The sequence below is a fragment of the Panthera tigris genome, chromosome D1 (assembly GCF_018350195.1).
Source record: "Panthera tigris isolate Pti1 chromosome D1, P.tigris_Pti1_mat1.1, whole genome shotgun sequence".
Taxonomy (NCBI): Eukaryota; Metazoa; Chordata; class Mammalia; order Carnivora; family Felidae; genus Panthera; species Panthera tigris.
Genome location: NC_056669.1, coordinates 65,617,289 through 65,630,923, shown reverse-complemented (window position 1 = coordinate 65,630,923; position 13,635 = coordinate 65,617,289). Strand labels below are relative to the sequence as shown.

Below are 13,635 nucleotides of genomic sequence, written 5' to 3'. Positions count from 1 at the left end.
CGCATAGCCAGTCTGAGGCCCGCCCCCAGCCTCCATTGGGCTGGCATTACGTCGCTCACAAGACGCTTGCTGCTTGCCATTGGCTCAAATTAAGGCGACGCGAAAGAAGACCGCCTTATTCACGCCTCCTTTTCTTGACGTCAGTTTCGTCTGGCCTTGCAGCTAGCGCCTGAGTGGCTTGTGCAAAGTGCGGAATCAAAGTTCCTGTGTCTGACTGGTTGGCAGAACCGCTCATCCTAGACCGACACCGCCTCGTTGACAAGTGATTTATGCCGATTCTGGGGCCTCAGCGGGAGGCGCCATTTTGTAGCGAGGGAGGGAGGATGGTCCTTGTGACTAGCCGGGAGGGAGAAGGGGTGACAGGCGCCATTTTCCCCACAGGGGCTAGGAGGTGGCCTTGGCTCTCCCGGTGGGCTTGCTGGAGTGCGTTCTGGAGACTGGTTGGGCTTTGCCTAGCGACTGCCGAGTGTCGCCCCGTTGGGAGGGAGGTTGTGGGGAGGGCTAGTACAGAATAAGACGCCTGACCGCTCCCTGGGGGCTCTCGGTGCCAGTTGAGGCCTTTGGTTTCGGGCGACGGCTTTGTTTTCCAAGAGCTGCTGTGTGCCGGTCCCTGGCTGCTAGGCCTGCCTGCGCTTCTCAAGTCGCCGGGGCATCATCATTCGGTGGGAGAGTGGGCCTCCTGCCCTTGCCGAAACTGCGAGGGAGCTCGGCAACGAACGGGGCGGTAGTCCTAGACTCTGCTGGGAGACCCTTCGGATGCTTTTGCGCTTTCATGTTGTTTACGTTAAAAATCTTAAGTCTGTATTGGTGTCGCTACCCTCGTTTTTTACTTTCCCTTTTGTATGTGTTGCTAATTAAAGGAAAGTTGAAAGGGTGGGAAAAACATTGACTTGGGCTCCCCCAAACCGTTAAGAATGAATACAAATTAGTTGTGAAGTTTAGGTCATAGTTTTTTGTAGCTCTCAACCCAGACTTTTTCTAAACTATTGGAAATACTAGTGTTTTCAGGAGTATTCAGTGTTTATTTGCTTTGACAAAGCTGTGTAAAGATGAGATGGTGTGAAGACTCAAGATGTGTTAAACCGAGCATTATAGGTGTAGAATGAGGGGGTTACTAAGAGAATAAAGTGGCTGATGGATTTAACACTTTTGTGACCTGCTTAGAAAAACTGGAGAGAGCTGTATGGTGTTTCATTTAGTGTCTTGGATTTCAAATGGTGATTATGGCTAAAGGATTAAAGCAAAAGGATGTTAGAGTGTTAGAGGTAGCTAGCCTGTGGAGTCTAGTTTGAGACATTAACGTTACATTCTTTTTGGCGGGGTGTGGAGGCCGACTCACCGGCCCGCCGGGTTACCTAACCAAGGCACAGTTGCATAATCGGTGCCCAAACTCCATTAGAAGGTAAATAGGACTTTGAATTTATTTTGGATACGTATTGCTTAGGAATTTAAAGTAGTTACTATTTTTTACGCCCTTGTAAAGATGAAAAATGTGACACAAAACTAGATTAGGTTACTTGAAGCTGGAGGAATAGGCTTACAAAACAAATTTGTGCCCAATGGATACATTCCCTTTGTCACAGAGATGGAGAGTTTGGATGAAAAACAAGATGTTTTAATTAATCTTTCAGTACCTTCCGGATGTTATACTTGTATAAACAGAAGTGTCATTAAAAGAATCTGTACTTTTATGCAGTTTAGCCAGTTATACTACTGAGTCCCTTGCCTTCAGTCTACTCATTAAAACACAGTATAATACAGAATCTCAAAAATAATTTAAAAATCACCCTGTAGTTAGTTGTAGATTGCAATTATAGGATATCTTTATATCCCCAGAACCTTCTGAGTGGTTGAAAAATTGGTGGTGGTGGATAGGGTGCTATAATTCTAACCTGATTGAGAGAAAAAACCTTAATTCTGATTTTGTCACAGGTAATGATACTTGGTGTTAATAGTATTTACCAGTGACTGTAGAACAGAGTTGAAGTACATGTGGTATTGAACGCCATTCATAATGTTCAGATTTTCCCCAATCACCTGTCTTCTATCTTACTACATCTCAAATTAATGGCTTAAAAATATTTCACTTCCACTCAGTGCTATTTCAAGCTCTTAGATAAAGCTGGACCATTTCCCCAATTTCCTAAATAGGCTTGACGTTTCCAGCCTCCTTTAAAAACTTCCCATCATGTTTTTTAAAACATTCCTTTCAGTACTCAAAACTTTCTGGAGAACTGGTTGATTTTCTCATATCAAGCCCCATGTTGGACTGCACCCTGGGTGTGAAGCATGCTTAAAAAAAGAAAGAAAACGGGCGCCTGGGGGCTCAAGTCAGTCAAGAGTCGACTTCGGCCCAGGTCATGGCCTTGCGGTTCCTGGGATCGAGCCCCAGGTCAGACCCTATGCAGACAGCTGGGAGCCTAGAGCCTGCTTCGGGTTCTTTGTCTCCCTCTCTCTATGCCCCTCCCCTCCTCTGGCTCTGTGTCTTTCTCAAAAATAAACATTTTTTTTTTTAAATTAAAAAGAACAAAGAAATGATTTCTGGGAGAAATTGTTATAGCTCACTTTACTAAATTCTGTAATAAATTTGAATTTTTTTATCATGAATTTGTAGATTTTATTTTCAACACTAACAAATTTAAAACCAAACTAGTTTCTTGCTCTCCTCTGGGAGTTGTGGCTGTAGATGTGTCCTAGTCTCAGAATTTGTTAACTCATTGGTAAGGTAAAACCACTTATTTCACAGTGTAATTAGGAGGATATATGTAGAAGTATAGATATGATACAACTGGTAATGTTTTGTTAGTGGCTAATTGCACAATTTCCCTTATTTTAAGCTCATCTCTAATGCCAATATGAATGCATTTTTTTTTTCTTTTTACCAACTCTATTGTTGGATCAATTTGTCAACCTTTTTTGAAAAGATCACCCAATTAATGAGCTTCAGGGTTTACCAATTGTTAATGTGTGTTGTTTACTTTAGTGACAAACTAAAGGGAAAATAACACCCTCAGTTTACAAAATATAAATCTTCTGAAGCCCCTTAAGATTCCAAGTGTCCTTCTGAAACTATCTCCATGACATTCTATCATTTTGGCTTCTAATTATATTTACCTAAATCTGAAGTACAACATTACAGAAAAAAAGAAAACCAATTAATATACATAGTAGATAGTGAGCAGTCGAAGAATGCAACCAGTGGTTTTAACATGATTTTATTTTTCTGGGAAAACATTCTCTTGAGACAAGGTGGGATTTTTTTTAAGTGAAGTTCATGTCTCCAAATAAGCAGTATGATTGATACACCATTTTACAGAAAAACACTAAGTGCTGTAACTTTTTTGAGAAAAAAAGTTTGGCTCAGTCTTAAATTCTTAATACTATATATTACATCAGAAGATAAAACAGAGCTACACCATTTATGGAAAACTACAGGTAGTAGGGCTGCTGTTAGGGTGATGAGATTTAAAATATGAACGGGGCACTTGGCTGGCTCAGTTGGTGGAATGTGTGACTCTTGATCTTGGAATCCTGGATTTGAGCTCTATCTTAGGCCTACAGTTACTTAATAAAAATTAAAAAATAAAGAATGAACTAGTAACAAAGTATGAGAGTACAATCCCTAAGATTGACTCCAATCTCTAGACTATTTACAACTGAATAACCGTGAGTAAAACTGTTTTTACTTTAGGAACATTTCATGCTTTTTAGAGAACTTTACCCAAATTTGATTTAAGAAAACTGAAAATTGAGGGGCGCCTGGGTGGCTAAGTCAGTTAAGCATCAGATTCGATTTCAGTTCAGGTCAGGATCGCACAGTTGGTGAATCCAGTCCCGCACTGACAACATGGAGCCAGCTTGGGATTCTCTCTCCCTGCTCCCGCCACCCCCCCACCTCTGCCCTGATCACTCTAAAAGTAAATAAACTTAAAAAATAATATATTTTGAAAAAAAAAAAAATGGAAATAGGGGTATTCATATAAAACTCACCATTTTGAACTATACTTGAGTAGTTTTTAGCATATTCACAAGACATGCAACCTAAAATATTTTCATCAGGGTACCTGGCTGGCTCAGTTGGACTCTTGATCTCAGGGTCGTGAGTGTGAGCCCCACATGGGTATAGAGTTACTTAAATAAATAAAACCTAAAGAAAAAATAAAACATTGTCATCTTCAACAGAAGAAAACCTTCATCATCCATTAGCAGTCTTCATTACCTTTCCCACTCCCACAACCACTAATTTGTCTCTGGATTTGACAATTCTAGACATTTCATATAAATGGAACATTTTGACTTGACTTCTTTCACTGTTTCAAGGCTCATCCACATTGTAGCATGTTAACAGTACTTACTTTTTACTGTTAATATCCGACTGGTGTGACTATACATTTTGTTTATCCATCAATTAATGGTTATTTGGGTTTTCACCTTTTGGCTATAATGCTATGAACAATCATGTCCATGTTTTTGTGCAAACGTGTTTCATTTCTTGTGGGTATGTACATCTAGGAGCATTTCTGTGTCCCACTATTTTCAGTCTTCTGAGGAACTGCCAAACTTTTCTACAACAGGTAAGCATTCTCAGCAATTTGAGTGTGCCAGTTTCTCTACATCCTCTTCAAACTTGTAATTGTTCACCTTCTCGATGATAGACATGCTAATCGGTGTGAAATATCTCCTTGTGATTTCCCTAGTGGCCAGTGACATTCAGCATCTTTTCCTGATACAGGTCATTTCTTTGAAGAATTTTTTTTTTTTTTTTTTAAATAAGCTCTGTGCCTAACATGGGGCTTGAACTCCTGAGCCCAAGATCAAGAATCGCATCTTCTACCAACTGAGTCAGCCAGGCAACCCAGGATTCCCATTTTTTCAATTGGGGTTTTTTTGTTGTTGAGTTGTAAAGATCTTCTGGGTTGTCTTTTCACTTTGAAGCAGTTTAAAATTTTGATGAAGTTCAAGTCACCTATTTTAACCTTTTGTTGCTTGTGCTTTGGTGTTAGATCCAAGAAACCGTTGCCTAATTCAAAGTCACAAAGATTAATGCATTTTTTCCTAAAAGTTTAAAAGTTTGAGTGAGGTCTTATATGTAAATCTTTTAACCACATTTATGTACGGTGTGAGGGTACATACCCAGCTGTCTCAGAATCACTTGAAAAGATTATTTTCATATTGAATGGTCTTGGCACCCTTGTCAAAAATCAGTTGACCATAAACTTAGTTTTATTTCTGTATTCTCAACTTTATTCCATCAGTCAGCATAAAATGTCTATTCTTACACCAGTACCACTGTCATGATTGAGTCCCTTGCATTTCCATACAATTTTACAATTATTTTGTCAATTCCTGTAAAAAAAAAAAAAAGTAGCTGGGATTTTTTAGGGATTACACAGAATCTGTAGATCTTGGGAGTGTTGCCATCATGATACTTTCAACTCATGAATATGGGATGTCTTTCCACTTAGGTCTTTTTCCAACAGCGTTTATAGACTTTATGTTCAGCTTTGCTAAATTTTTGATGCTATTATAAATGCAATTTTATTTTCATTGCTATTGTATAGGAATATAAGGGTTTTTTTTGAATATTAATCTTGTGTCTTGCAACTGTGATTAAGCCCTTAGCTCTTTTCTATATGTGGATTCCTATAAGCTTTCTATAAGATCATGTCATCTGCAAAGTTTCACTTCTTCCATTCCAATCTGAAAGGCTTTTATTTCTTCTTCTTGCCGAATTGCCCTGGCTACACAATCTCAGGTAAAATGTTGAACAGAATTGGCAACAGGTTACTTGCTTGTCTGGTTCTCGATTGTAGTTTTTATCCTTTCATCATTAGGTCCTTTAATTAGCTTTTTAAAAAAGGTTTTTGAGGGGCACCTAGGTGGCTCAGTAGCTTAAGCATCTGACTTCGGCTCAGTCATGATCTCATGGTTCATGAATTCAAGCCCCACATTGGGCTCTGTGCTGACCGCTCAGAGACTGAAGCCTGCTTTGGATTCTGTGTCTCCCTCTCTCTGCTCCTCCCCTGCTTGCACCCTCTCTCTAAAAAAAAAAAAATAAAGAAAGAAAAATAAAGAAAAAAAAGTTTTGGTAATGCCCTTTTTTCAGGTTGAGGAGTTCCCTTGTATTTCTAGCTTTAGTTCATTAAACGATTTTTTTAATCTTTTATTTTTAAATGTTTATTTATTTTTGAGAGAGCAAGCATAAGTAGGGGAAGGACAGAGAGAGAGGCACAGAATCTGAAGCAGGCTCCAGGCTCTGAACTGTCAACTCAAACTCAGAGCCCAATGCAGGGCTTGAACAACCATGAAACATGAGATTATGACCTGAGCAGAAGTTGGATACTTAACCAATTGAGCCACCCAGGTGCCCCAAAAAACTCTTAAAGAGCACCTGGATAGTGGCTCACTTGATTGTCTGATTCTTGATTTTGACTCAGGTCATGATCTTACAATTAAGAGACTGAGCCCCATGTTGGACTCTGCACTGTGGTGGAGACTACTTAAGATTCTCTCTCCCTCTCCCTCTGCCCTGCTTGCGTGCGCACATGCTCTCTCCCTCTCCCTCTGCCCTGCTTGCGTGCCCTGCTTGCGTGCGCACATGCTCTCTCCCTCTCCCTCTGCCCTGCTTGCGTGCGCACATGCACTCCCTCTCAAAAAGAAAAAAAAAATCTTTTAAGACTCAGATAGGAAGCATTTAAATATAGGATTCAAATATTGAGTGTAACTGACAAATTTCAATCTATACACAAAAGCAAAATCTAGACGTATATATGATCACCTATGCTTTAAAAAAACCGAGAATGGGAGGATTACTTCACAAAGAAGTTACTTAAAAGATACTTTCCCCTTACATACTGATAAAATCCCGGATTTCTAGCTGGGTATCTAGTTTCCCTTTGTAAGAACCACATGCACCAAAGTGCAATTCCAAGAGTGGCCAACCTCATCAAGGGTAAAATCTAGATTTAGGCATGCTAATAAAGATTCACAGATAATCTTCACCAGAACTTAAAAGTATACAGAACAAAACTGACATTTTTATAATGGATAGGTTTTAATGTAATTTTAGGTCATTCATTTTACAAACATTTATGGAATGCCTACTATGCTTAAGGCATTGTGTTAGATCTTCCCAAAGATGTGGTTTAGTCCTATTAATACAGTTCTTAATGACCTTTTCTTCATGCTTGCTTCAGGGCCTACATCTGGGGCTGAATAAAGGCATATAGTCATAGGGTTGTGGTCTGGCCACCCCTGCTCTACACTCTGGTCTTTTCCAGAGGTGAGCACAGCAATCACTATCTTGATAAAGTGTGTAGCTTAGTAATCACCATTTATACCTGGAGAGAAACAGATTAACTTTTTTAAACAATGATAAATGAATACATTTTTTAAAAATAGATGGTTTAAGTTTACCCAAAAGTGAAGTTTCTATGCTTTCGTTGAAAGCCGTTAAACAAAACAAAAATTGAAACCTAAACCAAATCATAATTAACTTCTAGAAATTAAAAAGTTTAAGTTATAGGTTAGCGAAACTGTGGAAAAGGCTGTATGTTGAATAAATAGTATCTACATGCAACCAATTACAAGTCTGTAAATACTCTTGAAGTTATCCAAAGTTCTACAACCTTGTCCAGAAGCACTGACAAATACCAAGGTGCATAATCTGTAAAAAAAAAAAAAAAACAAAAAAAAACCACCTATAATTTGATGTTAAATTTAAGGAAATACTGTGAATAACTGAGATATATATATTTGATACATTAGAAACTAACGCTGGAGTACTAGTTAATATTCATGTAATTTAATTTTAAAGTCTTTACTTTCAATTAAAATCTGTAAATGGAGATTAGATTGTATGACAGAGGAGACAATAAAAATTCTCAAAGACATAACAATACGTTTTCTTGGAATAAAAGCTCAGCAAATGAGAATTTTCATACTGTGCATGGGAATAACTAAAACCTTTATTAGATATGGTTTTCCAATAACAATGTGAAAATTGGAATTATCAATTCAAAGAGCATTGAAGTCTGAAATTTAAAAAAGTAGACTAGATATTAAGGGATAAAAGGTAAAGGAAGACGAAAATGTTTAATACTATTCAATATATCCCCTCTGTACACAATGTTGCATATATACAACTACTCCATTTTAATTTTATTGATTTTTATATAATAGTGAAATCCCCTTAAGCAACCTAGGGTATACAGATGGTGTCCAACTTGGGGGAAAAAAGTAGAAACACACTTGATTAACAGTTTTCACCCACACATTTTAGACAGACAATTTTTTTCTTTTTTGCCAAGATTTTCATAGTAAATTCATAAATATAGGAAATACTTTCACTCCTTCAGTGTTAAAATAGAAAACCACACAGTGCCAACAGTAGTGGCTTAATTATTGGCATACAAGAAAAGCACAACACCAATGGGTTTTCTTCATTACGCATTTTAAATATCAATATGTGCATTTGTTTCATTTTTACAATTATAAATTTCCTAGTCTGTTATAGACAACAGCATTTAATAGTTTTGAATCCATTGAGATGTTGCTTTCAATTTGAAATATTGTGTGTATACACGTATATAAAAAAATAACCCAATGTATGACTCATCTGACAGATGTTCAAGATCAATAAAGGCTTATTTTTGAACATGCAGTTAGGAGAGAGGGAAGCAAGCCAACCTCTCCATTGTCTTTGTTGCTGGCTTGTTTTTGCAGTGGTATCAATAGTGGTTTTTGGAGGGAACCGTGTGCCTTCAGCCTATCTATCTAAGATCAGATACCACAATCAACAAGAGGGGTAGGAGAGATAAGGAGAGGAGGATATGGACAGGTATTAAATGTTAAATTTTAGAAGTGTGCATTTTGCACTGTTTCCAGATACAGGATAAAAACAGGCCAATAAGGAAAAAGTTTTATAATTAGGAAAAAACTGCCATCAAATCAAGACATAATAGCCGAATTAAGTTCTTTTAATAGATTGCATATATAGATGTTTAACCATACTCTTTTATCAACTCTTTAAGAGTAGAACTTTACCAATTTACATGCTTCAAATATCACCTTTCTTATTTGATACAGTAAGGTCTTGTATCCAAGTATCCACTTGTACACTGAGAGCTTTAAGAAAAAACAGGACACAGAGGGAGTTGCCATTTTTTAGCAGCAATGAAATATCACTAACCCCTTTTAACATACCGAATTCAAGTCACTATCAGAGGTGAGTGCACCACAAAGTCACCAGGTACAAAATTGCTAGTTCATTTTTAAATTAATAACTTGAAATTACCCCTGCCCCCCACCCCATTACATCCCTTCTTTTTATAAACAGCAAACATTTTGCTATTTTATACATAGGCTAGCAGGCTTGTTTCAATATGAAAGTGCTAATTCATTTACAGATTTGTTTTAATCAGTTATGTAGTGCTACAATAAATGTTCAATAATCTACATAGGAACAATCTTTGATGAATGAAAATGATGAAGATTGAATAAGGCTATCGATTACCTTATCTTATTTACATATAAAGAATAGATACCCAATGGTGAGGAAGAGACAGAAATCGGACAAATACTCATAGGTATAAAAATTACATCTACCTTTGAGCTTATACTGTAAATGAGACATTTTAAATAGTCCTGTAGCCCATGCCTATTTTTTCCTCAGAAAAAGAAAAGCTGCCTTCATGACATCCCCTCGTTTCAGATTTCCACAGTGTCACTTGAACTTTCAGTCAGAATCTTACTTTCTTCAAAAAATAAAGAAAATACAGCCCCCAAATTACCTCCCTCTCCCTCCCCCCTGCTGAAATCCCTCTGGTTTCTTTTTCAGTGCCAAGTTGCATGATCAGGTCCCACCTCCTGGGTTTTTTTGTCCATCTATTGATCAATTAGTTTAGAGTAGATAACATGAACCAGTTCTGGAACCGCTACTAGGAGGAACACAAGCTCTTCACTACAATCACACAGCAGGAAACAAAGTGATAATTCAATTCATCCCTGGTGCCGGGCCTCCAAAATTGAAAGAACTTGGCACAACTGGAGCACTGAATTTGTATCCTCCATGCTTCTCAATCATTTTGGATTCTAAAAAAACAAGTACGTGGAAGTTTAATAGAGTATTTGATCTTCTTACTACTTTGAAGAAGAGAAGAAATTGACAGACATTAACAAAACCTTATTAACCCACTAGTATTAGCTAGGAAGTTCCAAAGTTGTCCTCTTCCCCCTTCTCTTACATAGAAATAAAAGAGGGGTACATTATATGGAGAAGATAAACTCTACTGTTGTATGCTATAGACATTAGCCAACTTTCACTTTCTGATGTTAAAAAAAATTTTTTAATAAACCTTTTTGAGTCAAATACTAAATCAGGATTTAGTCTTCAAAGGGAGTAACAGCCAATGAATCTAGTGTTGGCAAATCCAAATATAAAATACCTTAATAAGAAGCTATGCTTTCTCTATAAGGAGGATACTTCTTTTTATATTAAACTAGTTTGACTAATGGTATTAAAACCTACAGAAAATTGTTAGGCTATATATTATCTAAAATGTCCTTTTCTAAAATGCATACTGAAATGTTTAAAGATGCTAAGATGTGATGATGTCTGGGATTTCCTTTAATATATTTCTAAGAAAATGCATAGTTGTCATAACCTAAAAACTTGTTTACACTTTTAATAGAACTTTCTACTATCAAGCCATCACCGTAAGCTTAAGCAACTTTATCAAAGCTATTGTATACTGAAAGTAGTCTCCGATTACACTTAAAATCAGTGCACTATGGGTAAAAACAATTCATTTCTTTATTCCTTCACATTTCCTTCCTTCAGAATTCCTATCACCTGCAACAATTGTAGCTTTTATATAATTTTAAATCATTTAATATAAAGATTTTAAAGCTCTATCAAGTCATTAATTGCATTAAAGAGGGGTTGTGGTCAATTGACATACCATGGGCTGCTCTTCTTTGATCAGCCAGAGTTGCTATATCCTGTAACTGTTTTCTTTGCTCTTCATTAAGACCATGAGTCAAAGCCTGATACCACACAGGATTACGATTTTGTATAGCTATCAAAAAGAAAACAAGGGGAAAAAGGGATATTATGAGAGACCTGGTAGTTCCTTTCTATTCTGTTCCTTCTACTTTACCTCCAATACTGACATTCTGATCTACTTTATATTTTCCCAATAATAAGTGAAGTTACTTTATTTGTGATAGGGAGGAAAAATTCTGGTTTGGCTTATGCCTCAAAAAAATCTAATCATTCTCATAATTTATATCTCTAAGCAAATAAAGAATCAGAACTGAAACCAGGTCTTATATAATTAAGTAATAGAGTAGGGAAACTTTACAAGTACCTCAACCATTTAAAAGATTCAGAGTTAGGGGTGCCTGGGGGCTCAGTCAGCTGAGTGTCTGACTTCAGCTCAGGTCATGATCTCACAGTTTGTGGGTTTGAGCACTACATTGGGCTCTGTGCTATCAGCTCAGAGCTTGGAGCCTGCTTCAGATTCTGTGTCTACTTCTCTCTCTGCTCTTCCCCTACTCATGCTCTGTCTCTCTCAAAAATAAATGAACATTAAAAAATAATAATAATAAAATAAAAGATTCAGAGTTAAAAGCAACTTGAAAATGATCAACTTGAAAAGCTATTGTGTTTCTGTAACCTTGTATCAAAAATGCTTTGTCATGGGATTGGAAGAGTAATGCCTTGGTTATCAGAAAATTTATTCTACATCAAAGTTCTCATATAGAACTGACAGTCAACATAGTCGTTAACTGTGGAGAAAAGGGTGTTTCAAATATAGTGCCAATTTGAATTTCTTAAGCTGGATGGAACACTGATGTTTTATTTTGTTGAAGTCCAAGTAAAAGATGGTAAAGCCACATACAATGTGCTACAGGAAAAAAGAAAAGGGATTCTAAGACCACTAATGTTAAAAATGGTCAAATTCTCCAAAGTTCATTATGGTTTTGGCCAGGAAAAAAAAGATACACAAATACACAAACACACAACAAACAGATGTAAGAGTGGATACCTCTGGAAAATGCTGAAAGGCTAGGAATCAGAAGTGGGAAAGAGGAACTGTCATTGTATAAACTTTGAACTACACCATTTTCTTATAATGTGCATGTTTCAGCGTGACAATCTAAATAAAAGTAAAATAATAAAATGAGGCAATACTCTGAAACTCTATGGTAACAGGAGAAGTGACTTTGTATACTTTAGCTACCAATCCCTAAATCATATTCTAGTTTGGGTTTGATATACCTAAATCCCTTCTTTAAGTGAAAGACACAAACAAGAACAGATGGATTCAGGAAAATGGATCATATAGACCTAGCTGAGTTACATATAACAAGTTGACTTACTTTGAAATATAGCTTTAAATATCTGATACTCATCAACAGGGTTATCTTCATCATCAATGATTGTGGAATAGCCTTCCAGCGCAGTCTCCTCAGCATCATCCTCTTCCCAGTCTTCATCATCTCCATCTTCCCCTGCTTGCTTAGCCAAAATCTCCAAATATTCTTGCCCATCTTCATCAATATCATCTTCATCACTCCCCAGTTCCTCTACCACAGAGTCATAAATAGGTGCGTTTGTTAACAGTATTCTGTTACTCAACAAAGTGACAGTGACCACAGTCAATAAATTACAAATCACAATTGAATAAATTCAAGTTTCAGGAAGTAGCGTTTAAATACTCAGCAACAGGGGCACTTGGTTAGGTGTCCAACTGTTGATTTTGGCTCATGATCTCATGGTTTGTGAGACCAAGCCCTGTGTCAGGCTCTGTGCTGACAGTGCAGAACCTGCTTGAGATTCTCTCTCTCTGCCCTTTCCCTGCTCACATGCACGCTCTCTCAAAATAATGAAACAAATTATATATATATGTATATATATAAAATCAGCAATAGAATAAAAAATTTCTTTTAAATTTTATTTATTTATTTTTAATGTTTATTTATTTTTGAGACAGAGCATGAATGGGAGAGGGACAGAGAGAGAGGGAGACACAGAATCGGAAGCAGGCTCCAGGCTCTGAGCTGTCAGCAGAGCCCGACGTGGGGCTCAAACTCACGGACCGTGAGATCATGACCTGAGCCGAAGTCGGACGCTTAACCGACTGAGCCACCCAGGCGCCCCTAGAATAAAAAGTTTCTCATAGAAATCCCAAGAAACCCAACCACAATTCTTAATACTAGAGGTCTGAAAAAGGATTACATAATATGAGATTCAGCACTTATTGTTCTCTGGAACTTATGGTATATACCAAACCAAATGCCAATAAAAAAATTACAGTTTATGTTATATCCATAGAGTAGCTTTTGGGAGTTTGTTTTTGTTTTTTTTTTTAAACCATTACCCAACTTTCTATCAATTTATACTCTTATAGTCTAGTGTTCTACAGATGAAATGTATTAGCCAACATCTAATTGACTTAATTTTATAGCGTAGGTATACTTAGGTGTTAGCGCTAACAGACGATAGATGTTTGCCCACACTAAAAACCATAAATGCCTAGAACTGCTTTACATGTTGGAGATCTATCCAAAGTTCCTGCCTTCATACACCTTACTCTATTTGGAAGATAAGGCAGTCTTTCTATGAATGAA

General features: G+C 37.1%; 1 protein-coding gene across 1 annotated transcript in view; it reads right to left on the bottom strand.

The window, feature by feature from the left end:
* Positions 1 to 8,075: 8,075 nt before the first annotated feature.
* Positions 8,076 to 13,635, bottom strand: part of IPO7 (importin 7) — a 46,272-nt gene continuing 40,712 nt past the window's right edge. The window contains exons 23-25 of the mRNA XM_007083200.3: positions 12,385 to 12,591; positions 10,962 to 11,078; positions 8,076 to 10,092 (exon numbers count right to left, since the gene is read on the bottom strand). Coding sequence (XP_007083262.1) covers positions 9,995 to 10,092; positions 10,962 to 11,078; positions 12,385 to 12,591 — 422 coding nt within the window. The 3' untranslated portion in view covers positions 8,076 to 9,994. The remainder of the gene's footprint in view (positions 10,093 to 10,961; positions 11,079 to 12,384; positions 12,592 to 13,635) is intronic.